Source organism: Glandiceps talaboti, chromosome 10 (assembly GCF_964340395.1).
Source record: "Glandiceps talaboti chromosome 10, keGlaTala1.1, whole genome shotgun sequence".
Taxonomy (NCBI): Eukaryota; Metazoa; Hemichordata; class Enteropneusta; family Spengelidae; genus Glandiceps; species Glandiceps talaboti.
This window is the reverse complement of record NC_135558.1, coordinates 4,044,210-4,067,500: the sequence shown is the minus strand read 5'-3', so window position 1 is coordinate 4,067,500 and position 23,291 is coordinate 4,044,210. Positions and strand designations below refer to the sequence as shown.

Genomic DNA, 23,291 nt, shown 5'->3' with positions numbered 1-23,291 from the left:
GGGGAAAAATATATATTTCTCCCGATCGATTTGTTTTCATTTGTTTTTATTGTTCAATACGTATTTTCCGGTTTATCACTTGATTAGTTGTTTGTTTGTTTGTGATTCATTCCTTCCCTTAGTCACATAACAGCTAAAGTCATTCCGCGGATTTTTTCTAGTATCTGTTATATGAAAATTCCTCACACACGTTACTTGTTATAGAGACTTGTCTATAGAAATTTGACTAAAAATTGTAGTATATTTATGTTAATACTCTACGACATATGATATATGTGAATCACATTCACAAAAGATAAATACATAATGAATATTAGACATGCGCCCACATGATGCAGCAAGGTATTCTGGAGCCCCTCTAAAATTATCGCCGGGCTAATTAAAAAGTTTCTTACCTAGTTATCTGTTCTAGACATTTTCGGCAATACCTATGTCCACAAAGTGTCTGGAGAGGATCCCTCAATATCAAGGAACAGTGAGTACACAAAAATTTTGGTTCGACTTGTTCTTGATACTTAAATAGAGTTTTCAAGTAACCAGCCATTTACATGTAAGCTAACCTGTAAAATAAAACTAGGATAATCACATGAAAATAAATTTCTTTCTATGACAATGTGAAATAATCAAATGCCACTACGTTATATATATATATATATATATATATATATATATATATATATATATATATATATATATATATATACAGCTCTACTTCTCAGTATTGAGCACTTTTCCTTCAGTTATGACTTACCTCTTACACTGAATTAGTATATATATAATTATATATAATACTCTCAATAATTTTCACATCGTCATGATGACATGACAATCACGATTGCGCAATCATGCGTTTATGCTATATATGCTTATTAAGTAAATTAGAAACAAGACTTTATCATTTCAAAGGTAACCGTAAAAGTACAGATTTTCTACAAAAATGTAAGAAAGTTAACATACAACTTAAGATACATTTCTAAAAAAAAAGGTCGAAATTAAAGTAAGAATCGTATTACTAGTTGTACCTACCGTAACGATTTACGTGTGTCTTCATACACGTGCGATGCAGTCATGTGTCTAAACCCAGACAAGTAGTAACATGAATATTATACGCACATGTGACGTCATAGCCTATGTATAGTCATACGGGGGAAGCCCCGATTTATTATAGGCTATAAACAAGAGCAGTACGAGTAGATGACGGTGGTGGCGCCCTTGTTGACATGTATTTAGTGGTGAGTTGAGTTCGATGCTTCAGTCTAGGTTACCCACATGGGTTACCCAGGCTTATCTCGCTTGGCGGGTGTAGCCCCAAGACGACAGTCTGGGGAACCGATACTAGTCGTGTTCTAATTGAGTCATGGATCAGAGGGAAACGCCACTCGATGCTCCACTTAGGGTCTGGAAAGTCGTTTCATGATTTCACATCACATGCTATTTGCGCAATATCGAAGAAACTCTATTTCATCTCTATTGACGCCGGGTCCACCAATATGCTTTATGGAACTTAGCATGCATACTGAAAATTCATGACTCCTAAGTGCTTATCAACTTTAAAAAGGTAATTTTTTGAAAAAATTTGTATTAGCTTTAACGACTTACTCGTATTGTCGTACATCCTGAACAGTGTGGAATCACCGTTGGGTAAACGTAATCGTGTAGCTGAGCACATAATACCCCGTACAATAAAACTAACCGAATTGATTTTTAGCTCCGCACCCTGAAATCGGTGCCTTCAACTGATCACGATTTCAACCTGATACCGTACTACTTATAGATGAAATCTACTCTAACTAACAAGTAAAGTGTCTAACTCTTGGTGTTTAACAAATTTCTGTCACTGACGTCAGTGTATTTTTGGCTATCTGATCGGGGAAAAAATTACAGTGTAGCTTCATTTGTTGAATTGCAGGCAGGCTTAGCAAGAACGCCGTTTGTAGTACATTCCAAGACAAGATCCTGTAACTGTATCTGTCACTGTGTCTGTATCTGTACCTGTACCTGTATCTGTACCTGTACCTGTACCAGTCCTGTATCTGTCTCTGTATCTGTCTCTGTCTCTGTACCTGTACCTGTACCTGTACCTGTACCTGTACCTGTACCTGTACATGTATCTGTACCTGTATCTGTATCTGTACATGTATCTGTACCTGTACCTGTACCTGTACCTGTACCTGTATCTGTACATGTATCTGTATCTGTATCTGTATCTGTATCTGTACCTGTACCTGTACCTGTAACTGTATCTGTATCTGTACATGTATCTGTATCTGTATTAGACTCTCTTACAGCCCTCGGAGTTCCGAGGACTGTGAGATAGTCTATATCTGTATCTGTATAGTGGACGTACAAGCACCAATACTGGTTGTCACGTACTACACTCAAGGGTCACGTGACGTGTGTGGAGCGATACAATAAAAGCACTAAGGGGGCAATCAGTTTTTACGGCCGGGGGTGGGCCGGTGACTTTTTGTTGATGTACTTAAAAATAGTGACACCCCCCTGCAATTCATCCAGAAAACAATCCACCCCCCTGACAAATAAAAAAAAACCACAATGACCCCCCCCCCCCATCTGTTGACAAGAAACACTCTTTTTGTTCTTGCAAAAGACACTCTATTCTCAAAGCATAATACCACACACTGCATAGTTAATTTTACATGTTACATTTTCAGTAATTTTAAGTGTATCTGGTAAATTGCTAACCAAAATCCATTGTTTCACATGTATAAAGCTCTTTAGATAGGAACCCTATGAGAAGTATGATTGTCTGTTCACGGACATACAAAATATTTATGTTTTAGTAACCAAAAGTTCTAGGATATCCCTTAGATTGAGTGAACTATTGATATTGATTAATTCGGCTAATTATCAAGTACAAGGAGGCGATCAGGCTAAAAAATGTAAACATGTAGCTAGGTCAATTCAGGCAAAATAACGAAGGTAAAATAGCAATGAACGATTAGCCGACATCTACATCGGATAGATCGGGTGCACAGCGAGCTTCTTGGAGTAGGTGAGTTCCATAGTGGCAGTGTTTTGGGATATAATGAATGTCGATAACAGATCAGATTGGTTCACACTATTTGGTAGAATACGCAGGCTATCAGACGTTATAATAACTAGTCTATTAATTCTGACAGAGATTGAACTTATTGATTCACACAAAACTCGATCAGCATATGCACGGTGTCGGCCACAGACACTTGTTTCCCTAGATATGTATCAGAACATTTCATCCGAATACAATAAAATGTCGATAATATCGATAATATTGACGTATTTAAAGGGGGTAATATTACACTTGTTTCTGTGATCGCGCAAGTTCATTCACCGCGAAGTTGGTTATAGTGACGTCAATAATATCGATATTATCGACATTTTATTGTATTCTGATAGAAATGTTCTGATACATATCTCAAACAAGTGCCTGTGATGTCGGCTCACTAGTATATGGTGTTGTCAATTGTAGGCTCAGTATGCTGTAAGATTGATTGATTTTGAATTCCTATAAAACCTTCATTTAAGTTATTGGAAAGTAGAAACTAAATACAGAGGCTTAAAAGTCTTCTTCTAGAGTCAAAAATGAAAACAAAACAATAAGTTTGGGGATTTTGGTGGCCTTAAACATTGTAAAGGTCTTTGAATTCGAATTCCTAAGTCAGACTACTCTGTAATATTTTAGCTCAGAAAATCAACACTGCTTTGTTGAGGTTTAGGTGAAGTTATGTTTTGCATGTAATAGGAGTTCATCGAACTTTACAGAGTATAATGAGATTTTTGATTTCGCAGGTTTTATAATCCAGTTCAATTCCAACTGTAGAGGGCGGTATGTTAATTGACCTGACAAGTCAGATCCGTCGCATTGAAGTCGTCATTTGCATGAGACCTAAAGTTTACGGCCGATGAATTTACCATTTTTGTTAATGTATGTTTGGAACAAATCCAATTTGATGACGAATTCTACAACAACAAAATTCAGTTGGAAATACCCATGGCGAGGGAAATCCCCTTGGATTCTTTAAAGCTTGAAAGTGAAAGGATATGTCGGTCAGGTCTGACATCCACTTTCGACCAACGTATTCTGTCTGGATTCTTATCAAATTTGGATCAATATTTCCGAAAATTGTAAAATCTAATGAGGCACTGCTCCTCGACATTCGACATATAATATCAACCTGAATAGAAAAAGCGTACAAGAGGTAAGTAAAGATATTAATGAAAAGTGTCTACCATTTGTACGTGCGTAGTCCAGGTGTGTTAATAGATTCGTAGGCTGTGATTAGTGAAATTGTACGTGGTGAGTTGGTAGTTTTATGGAATATTTATCAATAATCAACATCATATGAATTAAAAATTACCAAGTTGCATGAATATATTACGTGTTGAGAAATTGAATCTTGCTCAAAACGGTTAGAATGGCAAGTTTAGGGCACATTAGGGTCGACCGACACTTTAAACAAAGATGGACCAGGAAGTGCCTGGGAAATATCACTTTCACTCTCATACCGGGATTTTTCCGAAAGTTTCTGTCGCAAACTGATATTTATACTCCTGAAGTTTAGATTATGCAGTGATCTAAGTTGAAATAATCGCAGAGATATTCAGAGTAATGAAGTGGGAAACATGTCAAGTGGGTTTTACCAACTACATCATCCATGTAACCTTTGTATAGGTAATAATATACTATGTTGTCTGTATTATATTTTCCAGTCTCAGTACTTTTAGAAAACATGTCCTAAATGAAATAGTTGATTTGTGGTTTTAAACGGGAGTTTCGGTAATTTTATCTTCTTTCATTTTATTTTATTTTTATTTTTTATTTAGTTTTGTAAATATTGAATGCATTTTAGTCTTCTCCAATTTCTGAGTATCTGTAAATGGGGTAATCCTGTAGACATCTCAAATAAATAAATAAATAAATAAATAAATAAATAAGTAAATAAGTATGGGTATGTTGTTGGGTTTTAGAAGACAGTTGGTCATGATAACTGAATACCAACAAGTGCATGTAGCTCACAAACTAATTATAATAATGATTGCAACAGTTTTTGCAACAGTTCTTGCTACTTTACATGTATAAATTATGTACAAGGATTCTTTTGCTACAAACTATTGCTTTCACTTGTTACAGTGAACAAATTGTTGTGGTTATTTTAACCAGTGAACTTGTTATTGATATTACCTTATTTTACCCTCTTGTGGTATAGTTCTTTAAAAAAGTTCACAATGAATTTGACATAATCCAGTTTGTGTCAAGAGGAATTTAATGGGCAAAAATTCAACCAAGTGGTTCATTATTAAAAAGGAAACTTGTGGTGTAGTGGTGGTGGTGATGATGATGACAATGGTGAAAAGCAAATAAATACATACTAGTATACTAAAATTGTCTTTCTGGTTGCCCTCTCTATCTCTGTCTCTATATGTCAATCTGTCTCCCCTGACTCTGTGCATGTCTGTCTCTGTCTCATCTCTCTCGTAAGTTTAGCACAAGTTTATTGACAAAAAACAATTATTTCTATTCTAATGCTTTTTCCACAGATTTTCCAGATTGGCAGTACCGAGAAAACAAACAATGGCAAACATAGCAAATGATATAGTACCTGGGGAAAGTAATTCTGATGTGGTGTTCGAGTGTGAAAATGAGATATTTATTGGTCGTAAAGTACACATTGCTGAAATAAAACAGCAGATAAAGAAATGGTTTTCATCAGAGATGTCATCTGAATCAACACAGATGTTACAGATAAATGGTGCTCCTGGTATTGGGAAGACATCATTGATAAAAAGGGTTGTCATGGAAACAAAATATGGCACTGATAACACACAACTGAATGACCACTACATTAATATTGATGGTCTCTCTGATATCAACACTATCAGATCAAAGTTGATGCTTACTCTCGGCCAATCAGAGGGTGCCATGGTATGTCAGCAGTTTGCAAGTTTTGATGATTTGGAGAATTTCCATCTCATTATCTTTGACCATCTAGAAGTGGTTCATATGAACAGAGAGCTACAGACATCTTTTCAACAACTGTGTGAAGAAATGATTGAAGCTACTGACAACGTATTCTTGGTATTGGTTAGTCGGTTTCAGTTCAAGTTTGCCAGTTATTGTGGTATTTTTACCACTCTTAAATTGCTACCGCTCTCGTTGGATGAGTCACACCAGTTGTTGCAGTCTCTTCTCCCACTGGTCGATATTGAACAAGAAATTCTGATGGATCTGATAGACCTGTGTGAGGGAATCCCACTGGCTCTGATTCTAGCTGCCAAAATTTTACAAAATCAAGATTTATCGCCTGATGATCTGTGCAGTATACTGAGAGAGAACCAAATGGATGCATTTCATTGTCAAACATCTGATAATGAATATGACATCACAAGTGCCATCAAGACATCTGTAGACCAATTAACCAACCTACTGAAAAGCCATTATGTCACCCTGGCCTACTTTCCTGGTGATTTCGGTGTTGATGCAGCCGTTCACGTCCTTGGTATGGAAAATACAGCAACCACAAAACAGGACGCATTGCTTCCACTTGCAAAACGCTCACTTGTATCCATAGAGACCAAGACACAACGAGTAAACATGCATTCAATTTTACGTCACTTTATGGAGGAGCGTTATTCTAGTCTCCGCGATGAAGAACACACACGCATGAGATACTGTGAGTTTTATGCCCTCCTCACGCAACGGTTGGCCCCCTTAGTTGATGCCAATAACTGCAAGAAACTACCACTGTTCATCCAAGAAATCCACCATATTGAGAAGTTATTAAAGGAAGCTGTGCACTGTGCCCAAGAACACTACAATCTCTTCATCCAGCTAGCCTACCATGCTGAGTATCTGCTAACTAACTTCTTTGGTAAAGAATCTGTCATGTTTTATGAAGCCTGCGTGAATTCAGCTGCTGCGTATGCAGAGGCCCATCATGATCCAAAAACCCATGGTTTGATGTTGTCTTCATATGGTCAAGTCTTAGGATTTATTGGTAGTGATTACATCGCAGCTTACAAAGCATACATGAAGTCATTGGCAATTCTTGAACCACTTGGTGAGACTGAAGATCTGGCATGGTTGTATTCTCACATTGGGTTTAATTTCCACAACAGAGGGATGGAAAAAGAAGCCATTAGGTAAGTTATCCCATACAAACTTTGAAAATAATTATGGTCAATATCAGGGATATATACATCTTGTGATCTAGCATGTACATTGTTGTAAGGTTCATATGATTTGATAGAAAACAATTCAAAAACCTCTCTCTCTCGCTCTTTCTCTCTGTTTCTGCATGTCATTAATAAGTGTCATATTTCATCTCTATTCACAACATTTAAGACAAGATCTACAACTTAATTTTGAAAGAGAGCATATTTATGACCTTGCTATGTGTATTTATAAAGTGCCAATAACAAATTTTTTATCAATACATGATTTTCACATTCTTTCCATTTTCCTCATCTCACATAGTCTCATTACATCATATCGCAACTAACCTACTTTATCTTTTTGATATGCAGGTGGCTTTATAAGGCTCTCCATGTTTTTAGAAACATTCTTGGTAAGCTAGAAGAGGAAGAGAAATCATATGAAAACAAAGATGCTGCTGTGCCAGAATCCTTGAAGAAGCAATTTTTACGTACCCAACGCTTGATGTGTGGTACATTGGCTAGTCTTGGCATAGTCCATTGTTGTACAGGTGAGTATACACAACCTTTGATGTGTGGTACATTGGCTAGTCTTGGCATAGTCCATTGCTGTACAGGTGAGTATACACAACCCTTGATGTGTGGTACATTCATGACATTGGCTAGTCTTGGCATAGTCCATTGTTGTACAGGTGAGTATATGCAACAACCCTTGATGTGTGGTACATTGGCTATTCTTGGCATAGTCCTCTGTTGTACAGGTGAGTATATGCAACAACCCTTGATGTGTGGTACATTGGCTATTCTTGGCATAGTCCACTGTTGTACAGGTGAGTATATGCAACAACCCTTGATGTGTGGTACATTGGCTATTCTTGGCATAGTCCACTGTTGTACAGGTGAGTATATGCAACAACCCTTGATGTGTGGTACATTGGCTATTCTTGGCATAGTCCTCTGTTGTACAGGTGAGTATATGCAACAACCCTTGATGTGTGGTACATTGGCTATTCTTGGCATAGTCCACTGTTGTACAGGTGAGTATATGCAACAACCCTTGATGTGTGGTACATTGGCTATTCTTGGCATAGTCCACTGTTGTACAGGTGAGTATCTAGGTGTGGAAAACACTTGTCTGGTAGAGCTATAGAAAAGGTTGGTCCTGAACAAAAAAATAATCCTATGTAATCCTCATAGTCTTGCTGCTAGACGTTCGGGCTTTCTTTCGATATTATAAGCGAACGACGTTCGCAGTGAGGGCTTGCCCGAATCCTCGATAGTGTTGTTCGGCCGTGTGTCATATTTTATCAGAAGAACATCTGAGGTCTAGCAGATAGACTATAATCCTCATGGCTACACTGATCAGATAACACTGATGTGAGATACTGGAATTGAAACCCTGGCCTGCAATTTATGTCAAAGCATAGGGTAAAGGACAAATAATCAATTTTGTACTCGCGATTTTCCGGATTTTTAATATTATTTTCTGTGTATTTCAATTAAAGTTTTAAATACTGTTTCCTCTCACTGTTTTTTGTCTATTTCCTACCTGATATCAATGTCTTATCTGAGTTTATCAGCTTTGCATTAATTAGTAGCTTGCTAGAACAAACTCACTATTTGCCCAAATTAACACATTATGCTGTGAGTGTAAACATCTACTGATCCAACTAATGGTAATACACGGAAAAACAGTGAGAGGAAACAGTATTTAAAACTTTATTTGAAATGTACAGAAAATAATATTAGAAATCTGGAAAATCGCGAGTACAAAATTGATTATTTGTCCTTTACCCTGTGGTCAAAGGTACACTTTGATGGTAAGCTTATCTTAGGTTTAGATCAGCTGATGTGTACTTCAAACTATTTAAACACCCTTGAAAATTGACATTACCACTTGACTCTTGTCAGGTATGTCAATAATGTTTTATGTTTAATAGACCTGAGATTGTAAGATTCATTACAACTAACCCTGTGATGGTATAATATTTACCATCACTGCTTATTTCCTGTAATTTGTATTTATTTAATGATTTATCAATAATCAGCATTTACAATAAAATAAATCATGAAAGGAGGAAATCTCAAGTAGGTGGTAAAAATCCTATGGAGACTTAGCTATCTGGCTTGAAAATATTGTGCCAGTATAGTAGTGTAGTTAATTTTTTGTCAGATAGCCAAGTCTCTGGGCTGTACTGTCAAGTCAGTATGTCAAGTCAGATAGCCAAGTTTCTGGGCTACACTGTCAAGCCAGTATGTCAAGTCAGATAGCCAAGTCTCTGGGCTATACTGTCAAGCCAGTATGTCAGTCAGATAGTCAAGTCTCTGGGCTATACTGTCAAGCCAGTATGTCAAGTCAGATAGCCAAGTCTGTGGGCTATACTGTCAAGCCAGTATGTCAAGTCAGATAGCTAAGTCTCTGGGCTATATTGTCAAGCCAGTATGTCAAGTCAGATAGCTAAGTCTCTGGGCTATATTGTCAAGCCAGTATGTCAAGTCAGATAGCCAAGTCTCTGGGCTATACTGTCAAGCCAGTATGTCAAGTCTCTGGGCTATCCTGTCAAGCCAGTATGTCAAGTCAGATAGCCACATCTCTGGGCTATACTGTCAAGCCAGTATGTCAAGTCTCTGGGCTATCCTGTCAAGCCAGTATGTCAAGTCAGATAGCCAAGTCTCTAGGCTATACTGTCAAGTCAAATAGCCAAGTCTCTGGGCTATACTGTCAAGTCAGATAGCCAAGTCTCTAGGCTATACTGTCAAGTCAGATAGCCAAGTCTCTGGGCTATACTGTCAAGTCAGATAGTCAAGTCTCTGGGCTATACTGTCAAGTCAGATAGCCAAGTCAGATAGCAATTAAGTCTCTGGGCTATACTGTCACACCAGTATGTCAAGTCCAATAGGCTCTGGGTCACAATATGTGACATATCAAGGAATAATGTCATTGAATTCCATATATTGAAAAAGGTTTAATAATCACACCTCAGGGCAGTCAAACAATGTTACTCCACATATGGGGGTGTGGTTGGACCTCAGAGAAGTGAGATTCATAGCACAAATACAATGTCTGAAGATCTGTGGAAGATGTACTGTTTACTAATAGCTGTTTAACTTAATATTTCTATATTCCTGTATGTTGCATGTATATGATTTCTTTTTCTATAGCTGCAATTTAATTTTGTGCATGGCATATTATTTGAACTCCTTACAGCTACTAGTATATTCTGATCAACTACACTGACTCTGCATGCTGTGGCTTGATGCTCTGCCAAATCTTCCCTTGGTGTATAATGTACGGGTATGTAACACAAAACTACTGCAAAAGTTGATAATACAAAAGTCCTAAATCTTTAGCAGCATTCCTAGCATTGTTTCAATTCTCACACTTTTTACTTACTGCAGTCAGGTATACTGTACATTGATCTATTCAATTAGTAAGGGTAATATTAGTCTGTAAAATACAACATTCAGGCCATGCTATCTGCCAACACTCATAGTGTTTAAGAAGTCTGATAAGGCTGAACAACACAACATAATCTTACATTGGTTAATAAGTCTGATAGAGGTGAACAACACAACATATCTTAAATTGGTTTAGAAATCTGATAGGGCTGAACAACACAACATATCTTACAGTGGTTTAGAAATTTGATAGGGCTGAACAACACAACTGATCTTACAGTCTAGGGCAATATTGCATTAAATGAAAAGAATTCTAAACAACACAGACCTAATAATGATTATCCATCTGATATTTGTGGATGTATTCAGGATTGAGAACAATGTCATTATTACTTACTTAGTAGGTTGGTACATTATAATTAGTTTTACAGTTTAACTTAAAATCAGTGTTTTATATCCATTTTCAATACCATGACCAATTTTGAATACTCATACAGGGTTTTAACGTTTTTTTCATTTTTCAAATCAAAACAAATCTTATATGTCTGCCATTTAAAGTATCAAGGGATATTCAATCTTCAGTTATGAATTTTAGCACTTTGTCATGGTTGAGAATCGTTAACTGCAATCTATTTCTGAATGTAAAATATACTTGCTAAAATTCACATTGGAATATATTCTTTTTTATGTGTTGAATATTCTACACTAGAAGCACCTAAATGACCATCTTTCTACTTTAGAATTAGCTTTCTAAAAGCTTTCTCAACTGTGCCATTCTCTCAAAACTTCCAATAACTTTGAACTTTGTGTGACTTTGTGTGGAACGTCTTTTATAAACATGATAAACTTACAATTTAATTATTTGATAGTTTTTTGGATTGTAAATGGATTTTTATGATGTGATGTGTCAATGCATGAGGGCTTCAATAGAAAGAAGCCAACCCATCATGCATTGTTTGTAACACTTTCTGATTTTTACCCTGAATAATGATTTTTTTTTTATAATTACACAGTATTAGTAATTATTTTTCAACAGGCAACTTTGATGCAATATGACAATCATTTTCATTCATTTTTTATGCAGGTAACTTTAATGAAAGCCAGAAATATTCACAAGAATCACTTGAACGTCGACAGTCTATGTGGGGACTTCATCCTGTTGTTGGGTCCACGCATAATAATATCAGTTATATCTACCAAGGTCAGGGGGATGACGATGGTTTCTTTGAATATGCCATGAAAGGGTTGAGAATTAAGATGAGGTTTGATCAGCGACCCTCAAATGCCAACATATCATCGCTATGTAATGTTGCTATGCAGTGTTGTTGCCGTGGCAACACAGTGGATGCCTTGAAATTTACCAAAAAGGCTTATCATATGGTGAAACAGATTGGGTTAGATCATAATAACGCTTCATTGATTTATACTTGTTTTGGGGAGATTTATAGCAATTTGGAAGATTATGATGAAGCTCTGAAGTGGCATGAAAAAGCTGTGGAACACAGAAAAGAAAGATTAGGCCTCAAACATCAGTTTACTGCGGAGGCACTGCATTGCCATGGCAACACACTGTTGAAAGCTGGGAAATGTGAGAAAGCTTTGGAGAAATTGAGTGAATGTTTAGAAATCAGGAAAAGCTTTGCAGGAGACGTAGAATCCAAAAATATCGGAATAGCAAAAGTGGAGGAACACATTGGCCAAGTTTACTCCAAACTTGGTCAAACACAAAAAGCTAAACATCACTACTCCCATGCTGTGAATGAGTTAGTTAGATTACATAACCTTTACACTGAAAAAAATGAAAGAAAAAACATGATGCAAACACAGCAGGATTTAGATGTAGTGAAAGATTTGAAGATGTGTGTGGATACTGGAGCAGAACCTACTCTGGTGTCTACTAACATAACACCACTTAATATTTATAGTCTTAGTTGGTAAACTTATTGTAAGGGTGTTTGTACTTTATAATTCAGTGTTTTCATCATAGCCTCTCAAAATGATGAGTCAGTTGGTTAAAAATCACATTTTTTTACCCAAATCACACATCGGTGGTAAGATCATTTTGATTTGAACAATTTCCCAACTCGACACCCAAGGTAATACACATACCAAATATCATGGTAATTGGGCCGGCAGTTTTTGACTTTAAGTTGTTTACACACACACACACACACACACACACACACACACACACACACACACACACACACACACACACACACACACATCCACACATACACTTTGCCATGTCTATAGCACTACTGAACCATATCAGTTCAGTTGTGTTAAAAAGTAATTGTATGTATAAATGTTGAATTGTTAGTAGTACTTTCAATCCATAATTGTCATTTAACAACCTAAATAAACCAATAACAATTAAAGTCAGAAGGAAACTTTGAACCAATTCTTTTATTTAAGTTCCCAAATTTCAGCAATAAACAATAGTTTTTGCCATATGGATTTACAATCGTATAATCAGTGACTTTATCTTTTTGTAGTCCTGCTGTAGACGGCATCAATGTTTTAGTATTTCGCCAGATTGTGTTGAAGTAACTTGTGTGTAGTTGTACAGATGTTTTATCAATGTAAAGAATGTCTTTCATGGTTTGTAGTTTTACTCTTAACTCAATAAAAAGTGGCACTATTAGAAAGTGTTGAAGCACAACTGATCATACAGAAAGTAATCCAAATTATTCAATGGATGTTCATACAACACTGGTCATATGATATTCAAATCTGTGTATCTGATAGGGGTAGTCTAGCTGCTGGACCTGAGGGCTTTAATTCTGATATTACAACTGACTGAAGATCACTTTTGAGGGCATGTACTCGACCCAGGTACCCTCACCATTCAGATTTTGTTCATCAACCTTTGGGGCACAGACTACAGCATTTAGCATAATACTAGTTGGGTTAGTACACAAGTAAAATCTACCAGTTTTCAACACATCTACCAGTGATTATGATAAGGTGGCAAGTTTGCAGCAGGGTTCCCTATCAGAGGTTTGGACAGAACGTAATATCTACTAGTCCCTACTCGACTCATCCTACCTAGCTTTCCTACCAGGGCAGTTGGTAGTTGAAATTTATCCATTTTCCCTGTCAACTGGCATTCATAGTCCATCATTTACTTAGTTTCCAACAAGTGCTTTTTTAAAGTATGGTACAAAGATGAAATGTACCAGAGCTCCAAAAGTGTTTTATGGTCATGGGTGATTCCCCACCACAATTATGATACAAAGTACAGATGTACAGTCAAACCACTAAATTTACTTATGCATGTACTTCTATACTGTGTAAACATCCGAAAGGATTATCATCACACAGGATTATCATTACACGGTCAAGGACTGGGTTTACTGACACAAGGAAAGGCTGGATTATAACAAAATACACCTCCCTAACACTCTTCATCACATCATAACAGAATGATTGGCAACATGTTTCCAGAAATACAAAATCTTTTTTATTATAGTCTCAGTCTAAAGTTAGTGTTTCTGAAAGTGAAATGCAAATCTTCACAAAAAAAGGAATGTAACATAACAATACAGGAATATAGTCCTCGTCACAGCGAGGGTCTAAAAACAGGTCTATTGAAAAAGTATTCTACAAAACAGCTGTCTAAAAACAGGGTCAGAAACTTGTGGTTCCTTTACATACATACATAGCAATGTACAAGACATTATAATAAGATAAATGCTACATTGGGATGGATGGTTTAACAGAAAAATTTCAACATGACAGTCTTCGAAAAAATCTTCCTTGGCTTAACAGTACATTGCAAGCAGATTCAAATATGACAGCTGAAAATATTTCTTGGGTTGGTAGAACTTTGAAAGAATGTACGCTTGTCTGAAAATCTTCAAATTGGCAGAACTTCGAAGGTTCCCAGGACTATGCTCTGAAAAAATGTATACTTCTCTATTCAGATGGAACGTTTAATGAAATCTTCCTCTGGTTGGCAGAATTTAGAAAGAAGACTTGTATTACAAAGGAAATTAATTACTAGCAAATAAATTTTGTCCATACTGGTCATGTTATCAAGATATTCATCACACTTGAGAACAGTTACCATATAAAGTTGACAATGAACACAGCTAGTGATACAATACTCATTATGGAATAGTTCAAAAACTTGTGGATTCCTTGTGTTGCAGTGCCTATGATGATTGTGGAATGTTCTAATACGAAACTAGCATGTTGTCAGACCAGTAAAGATGGCGTGATGAAATCACAAAGTTTGTACAAAGTATTCTGACAAAGCATAAATCAAACCAATGACTATTTTGAAATCAAACTTTTGCATACGATTACATAAAGCTGTGACATGATAAGTTTATCTGGTGATTGGTCTCGTTTTTTGTACTCGTGCAGTTCTCTCCACTGTAGTGATTTCAAATGACTGAGCTTTAAAAAAGCATGGACACTTCTGCATTACTACAATCTTGCCTTGATTCATCAGTGGCTACTACAAAGCTTGATTACCTAATGAAAACAAGAAGGTCTACACACTTTGTACCTTGAAGAAATGTCTTTCTGGGATTTCCTATCTGACTGAATAAAACATCTTATGATACATGAAATTCTTGTAAAATCCCCCCTCTCAAATAGTAGGTTAGGGAAAAACAAAAAACAAAATCCAGAGACAAGTACTTCTGTAAAATCTGCTCAGCTTTCCATGGTAATACTAGAGTTAACGTTGTTCAACTGAAACAAAACAAAGAGTCTATGAGTCACTGAGAGCCAGATAAACAGATATATGTTGTACTACTGTCTTCAGTAGTGGCATAAATTAGCACAAAAATAACTCGTTATCACTAGAGATACATAAACATTAATTGCATACTATTGGTTTTAGACATCAATGGCAACCATGGTTGCTTGGGTTGCAGATTTACCATCATCATTGTTTAGCATGCATTTTCTGACATTCAGATATACTGCATTGATTGACAGTAAACCACACATTCAAAGTCTAACTTCTTGAGATACATAAGACAACATAGACTATCTGTTCTACTTACTGTAAGAGGCAATATCAATTTCATCTGGCAGTTCTCCAATGTTGACCTCAAATCTGTCTTGTACTTCATTCAAAATCTTGGCATCACTTTCATCAGACACAAAGGTTACAGCAAGACCCTTTGTACCAAATCTGCCGGCACGGGCAACCTATAAACAAAGAATGGTTTTATTAATATCAGTCTAATGTGCAGACAACTTTGTACCAAATCAACCCATCTTGTAACACTCCTACCCCTTTTCTCTGGGTTTACCAACATCTGTGTCAAGTTCACAAATAGCTTTCTTTGATTGTGAATGTGATGCACATATGTAAATGTGACAAGTCTTTTTGGAATGACTATTCAATTCCATGGTATCAGCTTTAGCAAGTAATAGCAGCTATTGTATTGTGTACATTATCATATCAGTGGGGGTCAATAAATCCAAGTGCCTAAGTATGCCCATCATATGAAATCAAAAACCACAATCAAGTATTCAAACATTCAAGCTTTGTTCAACTGAAGGTCATTTGTCTTTCTGTTCACTTCCTCCTTGAAACTTTCTCATGACTCTTGGCATACAGTAATTCCTTGTGCAGCATGTACACAACCTTGGTCCACTTATTACAATAAGTTTGATACCCTGAAAATGGAAAATAGCACCCATAAACATAGCGACCTTTTTTTTGAAAGATAACTAAAACATCACTTACTCTGTGGAGGTATGTGTTGGAATCTTCTGGCATGTCATAGTTAAAGGCAATGTTTACTCTCTCAATATCCATACCACGACCAAACAAGTTTGTGGCTACAAGGATTCTTTTCTGAAAATCTTTGAACTGTTGATATCTAGCCAACCTGCAATAAAGAAAATGAAGAGAACTTAAGAAATGCTTTAAAAATCTGGAGCAAAGTGGGAAATTGTGACATGCTGGTTGTTTATATTTCAACTAAGCGGAGTAAATGAAAACGTTTTGAACCTAGCCTAGATTTGCACCTCTGCAGGTTTTTCATGAAATTTGAATTGAATAATTCAACTACTGACTGACACGGGAGCATCTCAGTTTTGGTCAGATAAAAATGCAAATGTGTAGCTCGTCAACCCAGTAAGTTTGTGTTTTCAGTTAGCACCAATATTTTTCACTATGACAATATATTCACATCCTAAAAATGCTTCACAACCCTGCAGTTACTGTATACACCACTACATGTACATTACCAAATGTATCTTGTAATAGTTCTCATTCTCACCTTTCCTCCTGGTTCATTGCACGATGAATGGCTATAGCTGGGAAATTCTGTTCCACTAGTAACTGGGATAAAGCTATGCACCTTTGTACTGACTTCACAAATATCACAACCTGGAAATGAACATGATAGAAAGTGTGAAGTCATCTATATTTTGACAGGACTGACTGCTGGGAACTGTTCACTAAACTAGCGCCCCCCCCCCCCCCCCCCCCAGTTAACAAATGTAACACCACCCACAAATTCACAAAACAGATGTTAGAAATACATCTACACATGAACAGATTTGTTCTTTGGCAATGTTCTATCAATGTTTTTGTTCAACTCTGAGAACCCTAGTTTGAAAGGGAAGAAATAAGGTAAAATTTCCATAGACTTCCATTCACAGGAAACTTTGGCCGTTTATACCTTTTTACCAACCACAACAAAAACACCTCTACTAGCACCAATAGAATCCTTAGGAATGATCATGACTGGCATTTCATAAGTACCTGATTAAACTCCAACACATCAAGTAAATCAAACAGTTTACGATTCTTCTCATTATCCTTGAGCTTAACATAGTACTGTTGTAAACCATGCAGCGTCAACTTCGTTTCGTCATCTACATACACTTCCATAGGCTAAAGGAAGAAAAGTGCATATGAACATATTGACATGTACCCTACCACTGAGAAGTCTTTCTAAATTTCTAGTAGTCAAGACACTTAATCTGAATGGCTAGTTTAATTGGGGGAGTCAATAACCTGTTTCCGTAAGAAACGCTGACGAGGCTTGTTATTAACATCTTCAAAAAGTGTGCACAAAATAGAGATAAGCTCATGCAAAAATTATCAAAAGAAACAGCTGAAAATGTGCATTGGAGAAAAGCCATGCATTTCTATATTATTATTTCTCTTTTTGTTTCTTTTTTTTCAGACTTGTACATAATTGCAAATGTAACAAAATAAATATCTAGCACTTTTTTTGCAAATAACGAAATCCTGTACATGTCAGTTTTTTGTCTTTATACAAAAATTTGCTTTGATTCATCATGCTTGTAAAACTCAAAATTTCTAACAGGTTAAATGTCTTGACTAAAAAGAAAATCAAGTTTGTTTAAATTGATTCTTTTGATGGTGTTCCAAAACAGCTTATATATTTTATTTAAATTCTATTTTGTACATCCCCCACCCTTCCCGAACATAGAAATTTCACTATTATTTCAGTGTACAAATTGAACTTGTTTTCCCAATCACTTTATAGTGCATTAATTTGGATACTACAGTAATTTGGATCTAGACTACTACAATAAAACCCTTGGTGTGTAAACAGCTATAGATGCTGAGGTAAGCTTCCAGCTGTAAAACCAGTCTTTGTGAGCCAGGCCCTTGATGTGCAGATCCACATCACACATACAAGAAGTCCACAGGAGCAGATGAGTGGTGGGTAGACACTAAGGTGGGTGACACATCCTGGCTTGTTTTGGTGTATCTCGATCACCAACCAAACAACTCAGCTGGGTGAACACTGAGTGGTCCTTGTTTCCCTTATGCCTGATACAGGTACATATATTCCACTTTTCTGGAGGCTGATGTTGGTAGTGGCTGATTGCCGAGCTTTGTTTTCAGCCCTGCTTCTCTGCAGCAGCTGGGATTGAGGTGGTGTATGGCTATGTAAGGCAACTTGAGGGCGACATCACAGACCGTCTGCAATGCATCGATGTGTGGCAAAAACGATGAGTAGCACAAATAACTCCAGAGGGCAATATTACGCGAACCGACAAAAAATGAAGATAGCTTCTTGAAAAATGAATAACAAACAGCATCTCCATGGAACAAGCACGGTAACGATGCACTTAGTGTCCATTTCGAGGCACAGAACTGCTCAGAGACGCACTTGAAGTGACTTTGTGACGTTGGTATTTCATTGCAACTTGACGGAGCCTAACCTAAACTACATGACTATGACAGGAACGATTTATATGCCCTACTCTATAAACTGACAGGACAGGGGGTTGACAAACTTTATTTCTTCTGTGATAGAGAACGCGATATACAGGATTACACTTTCTTCAGGAACATTTTTACTTATCTAGCTAATAGCGATGCACATGATTGCCGTAACCAGGCACCTTTTACTTCTTCTTTGGATGACTATGATCACGAAGAGGACTGACTAACTAAAACGCGAATGGATTTTTAATTTTGAACAATAACTAGACGATATGAATGTGTAGACTGATTGATTGTGGGATGACTTCTTCCAGTGTGCTGACATGGAGGACTCAACGATGAATTCCACATGTATTGCATTACGTATTCCACACATATTACGGTACAGTCCGATAGTGAAGAATCGCGAAAAAATTGACAAAAAGAAACTTTTAAATTTGGAGAATTTGGTTGCCCTTGTTGACATCTTCTGCTCGTTGCCGTTTATTTTAACTATGCCTTGCCCATCAGTTCCTAAACCGGGTGCCACAACCCTTTACTTCATTTGGAACATGAAGCTCACACCACCTAGTGATACAGCTCTTGTTGACCCCGAGGCCCTTCAACCATTTTGTATTTAGAACACTGGTACCACACCATGACAGGATGAAAGAAATGATTTTCTATTTACATCTTGCATAAACTTCTTGCACACTGGTCGGATATCTTTGCTGAGTGTAGCACTAAACATCATCACTTGCTTCTCATGAGGTGTTTGACGGAAAATATCTTGTACATCGCGACGCATGTCTGTAGACAAAACAAAAGTATAATCAATGTAACCATGTGTAAGCCTTTTCGGTCAGCAGCTAGCACTAAAACTATTTTTACAGTCTCTGTTAACTGTACAATTGCCTACACCTAGAATTGTACCCAACATGTGTTTCTGTCACAACACCAACGAAGCATAGCAACACATGAAAATGTTGGCAATGTCAAGTGTAAGCATCTCTGTTTTTGGGCACATGCAAAGTCTCCAACCCATCTGAGTGATCAATCCAGGAATTGAAATGTATTGGGACATTGCACAAGTTGAAGCCAGACACACAAATCACATGATGGCATCTGTTTATTATAACATATCAATGACATCTCAGCTGGTCAATACATACACCAAAAACTTGACAAACAGAATAGAAATTTGGGACAGGGTAGTTAAATAGAGAGAAGATAGCTTATTACAGTAAAACTTACCAAGCTGTTCAAGCATCTTATCACACTCATCTAAGATGAAATGCTTGACATGCTTCAAGTTGAGGGTCTTTTGTCTTGCAAGTGCCAATATACGCCCCGGGGTTCCAACCACTACATGAGGACAGTTGTTCTTCAATGTCTGTTCATCTTTCTTGATGTTGATACCTCCAAAGAACACACCAACTTTAATTGAAGGCATGTACTTGGAGAATCTTTCATATTCCTTAGCTATTTGGAAAGCCAATTCACGAGTGTGACAAAGAACCAGTACAGACACCTGTGATGAACAAACAAGACATTGTTCAGCTGACTACTTCAGACAACTAATACTTCGACCCATAGGATAAATTCATTGATTTGACATCATGTATCTGACCAGTTTGGCTTCTTATTTCAACATTATATTAATACTGGAACTTGCGGGCTTTAAAAACACACAGGTTATACACACTATCACCAAAATAATAATATATGCTCTTTTGTAAAATCATTCAAGCTTTTTATTGCCGTACTGTTTTTTAGAAACCAAAATGACAGCACATTTCCTTTTGTAAAACCAATCAAACTTTATAACTGGTCACTAATTTTTTCAAAGGGGCCATGTTCAGTGCCCATTTCGTTTGTTATCATCTCGCATATATATCTGTAAAGAATCTGAAATCAGAGTACCGAGCCCACACTATATAAACCCATACTCTTCTATCAAAACTACTGCAGTATATTATTTCACGAACACAATGTTCCAGTCCCACTGAATTTTGAAATAAAACTGGCTTCATTTAGATAACTGACCTGTCCATCAACTGGTTCAATTTGCTGCAATGTAGCAAGGACAAAGACAGCAGTCTTTCCCATACCACTCTTAGCTTGGCATAGTACATCCATGCTCAGAATAGCCTGAGGAATACACTCGTGTTGAACTAGAAAAAAATGAAAGTGGCAAATGAAATACAACAATTTCACTTCTCTTCATGGGCTAAGTTATGAAAACTTAACAATGAGTGGTTAAAATTACTTCACATATTGCATGTGTACCAAAATATACACATGTACATGTCCGTCTTGTTAGACAGCGAGTAGACATTACTGACTGAAAAAAAACTGATGCTTTATTACTTGACAGGGCTCGAAATTCGCGGTAGTCCCGCGTCCACAGACTACCAATGTTTGTCTCTGGGCTACCAAATTATGTGAGTGGTAGCCCAGTTGGGCTACTAAGCTTTGAATGAAACTGTGACAGCCTGACTCCGACGCCTTCCCGGGCCGGGGGCCTCCGAGGTCGCAGTCCTGTGGGACCTGTTCTCCCAAAATTAGCGTCAAATTCGGCTCTTCTCATAGTCTGAGTACAGTACACTCTCGGTACAGCACTGCAGTAACTAAATTCCATCACATGAATGACAGCTTTAACTTTCAACTTGACAGAGACACAGTTGTAATGGTGTTTGATAAAATCTTATGCTGCTGATGAGAACTGTTAACTTGGTACACACCTGTCCTACAGATTCGTTTATTCTTGAACGATGCCTAAAACATTCCGTGTGTAAACCACGCTTACGCAACCACAGAGAGCATGCAGTGGTGAATGGTAAAATTCACGTAATGCATTTTATCTAGTAGTAGTAGCAAAGCTCATAAGAAAGTTGAAGTTTTAGTGAGAATGAAATGGTGACGTGATGGTTTGAATTTATCTGAGTGAAGTTTTCAGCATGGACCGTCTGCCGATGTGGTCTTAGACTCTGTTTGATTATCTCTTCGCCCATGAATGGAAGGGCCTTTGCCGTAATGGCCGTCATGTATTGATACAAAACCTGTCTAACCCGTCTGTTAATAAGTAACCAATCACGTGGATAGATAATGATAACAGCACATACCCAAGACGTAGTCTCCACATCAGGAAATGGCCATGGGGCTTATGAAACTGTTTATACGTTTTCCATACGTTGAATCATATTCAAATTTTACAGGTCTCACTGCACCAAGAGATTTAGCTAATAGTTACTAGTAAGAACTGGGACTAGATGTCTTATTCTTCATTGCAATAATAACCGTACGTTGTTTGCTAACAGTAAGCCTCACATGTCCCCTCTTTATGACACATCCCCAGACACATACATGCAAAAAATTGCTTATGGCACACATAACGCGTTAACGTGACTCAATCAATCATCGAATTCAATACATCATATAGTTACATATATACACAAACACCGTTAATTTAGGAATGCATGCATATGGACTACCAATCACTGCTCTCGGGCTACCAAATTTAAATGATGGTAGCCCACCTGGGCTACCAAGAAAAAAAACGAATTTCGAGCCCTGCTTGACTACATATCAAACTTTGATTAGAAGAACTATCTTGTAAAGTTACATGTCGTGTTATTCCAACCTGACTAAAAAATGCTTGCAGATCTCAATTTCACAATATGAAATACTGCCACAGTATTCTTATTTTGGCCATGGTACTGGTATGATGATATTCACAACTCCCAATGCATGTATACAGGAACCTGGTATCTACATCATTACTTTGCAACTACCATCACATAAATATTGTTCTTGCATTTACTGAGCTTGACCAGGGGTCATAGATTTTCATGCTTGTATCCATGAGGTCTTTCTGGGGAAACATGTTTTCAGTAAATTACCCAATGTCCTGGTTTAAAGGAGATGCTGCACCATAACACAAAACGATTCACAAATTATGTGACTTCAATCAATGATGTGTCTTTACCTTCTGATGGATGTTCAAAACCACAGTCCACAATAGCTCGGAGTAATTCTGGTTTCAGAAGGAAATCCCTAAATCCTGAACTGTGAATAGACACATATGTGCCTTTAACATCTTTCTTCTTGTCTGCATCACCCCCTGCCTCCTGTGCTGTTTCCTGTTGTTCATCTTCATCATAATCCAATAATTCTTCCTCTTGAATGTTGTTTTCTGCCATTTTGAATCCACTAATAATCCTATGGTAAGCAAAACAAATACACAACGTTTTCCACAAAATAAAAGAGGTGTGCAGAGTTTGTTCATGACTGGACAAGAGACAATACAGTTTTCAACACGATTCTTACATATCAAATGAATCCACAGGAACATTTTTCATCATGTAATTCATGGTACTGGTAGTTTTCAAACAAGTCGAAATGAAGCCGAAAGTTGGGAATGCTGTGATGCGATATGCGTGTAGGATGTTATATGGCATGCCTTGGTGGCATGACGCGCCATATAAATACGTAAATACACAAAAGATCTTGCTTATTCGGCTATATTGAATTTAGATATGACGACTTCACTAAATAGTAATAGTAAATTTAGGAC

At 37.1% G+C, this 23,291-nt stretch overlaps 3 protein-coding genes across 5 annotated transcripts in view; 1 reads left to right on the top strand and 2 right to left on the bottom strand.

Moving 5' to 3' along the window:
* Positions 1-1,106, bottom strand: part of LOC144440852 (TNF receptor-associated factor 2-like) — a 42,628-nt gene extending 41,522 nt beyond the window's left edge. For 2 of the 3 annotated variants that reach the window (XM_078130280.1, XM_078130282.1), the window contains exons 1-2: positions 1,027-1,106; positions 396-573 (exon numbers count right to left, since the gene is read on the bottom strand). In XM_078130280.1, the coding sequence (XP_077986406.1) occupies positions 396-544 (149 nt within the window). In that variant the 5' untranslated portion in view covers positions 545-573; positions 1,027-1,106. The remainder of the gene's footprint in view (positions 1-395; positions 574-1,026) is intronic. The other variant, XM_078130281.1, reaches the window with a different exon arrangement.
* Positions 1,107-5,713: 4,607 nt separating this feature from the next.
* On the top strand, positions 5,714-12,728 carry LOC144441271 (uncharacterized). The gene is made up of 3 exons (XM_078130831.1): positions 5,714-7,140; positions 7,525-7,703; positions 11,636-12,728. The coding sequence occupies exons 1-3, from the start codon at positions 5,714-5,716 to the stop codon at positions 12,487-12,489; spliced, it is 2,460 nt and encodes an 819-aa protein (XP_077986957.1). The 3' UTR covers positions 12,490-12,728.
* A 1,272-nt stretch (positions 12,729-14,000) lies between these two features.
* On the bottom strand, positions 14,001-23,088 carry LOC144441184 (spliceosome RNA helicase DDX39B). The gene is made up of 10 exons (XM_078130735.1): positions 23,045-23,088; positions 22,704-22,936; positions 20,762-20,889; positions 19,970-20,246; positions 19,407-19,525; positions 17,294-17,425; positions 16,806-16,915; positions 16,268-16,412; positions 15,576-15,723; positions 14,001-15,258 (listed from the first exon to the last, which is right to left on the bottom strand). The coding sequence occupies exons 1-10, from the start codon at positions 23,086-23,088 to the stop codon at positions 15,245-15,247; spliced, it is 1,350 nt and encodes a 449-aa protein (XP_077986861.1). The 3' UTR covers positions 14,001-15,244.
* Between the last annotated feature and the right edge of the window lie 203 nt (positions 23,089-23,291).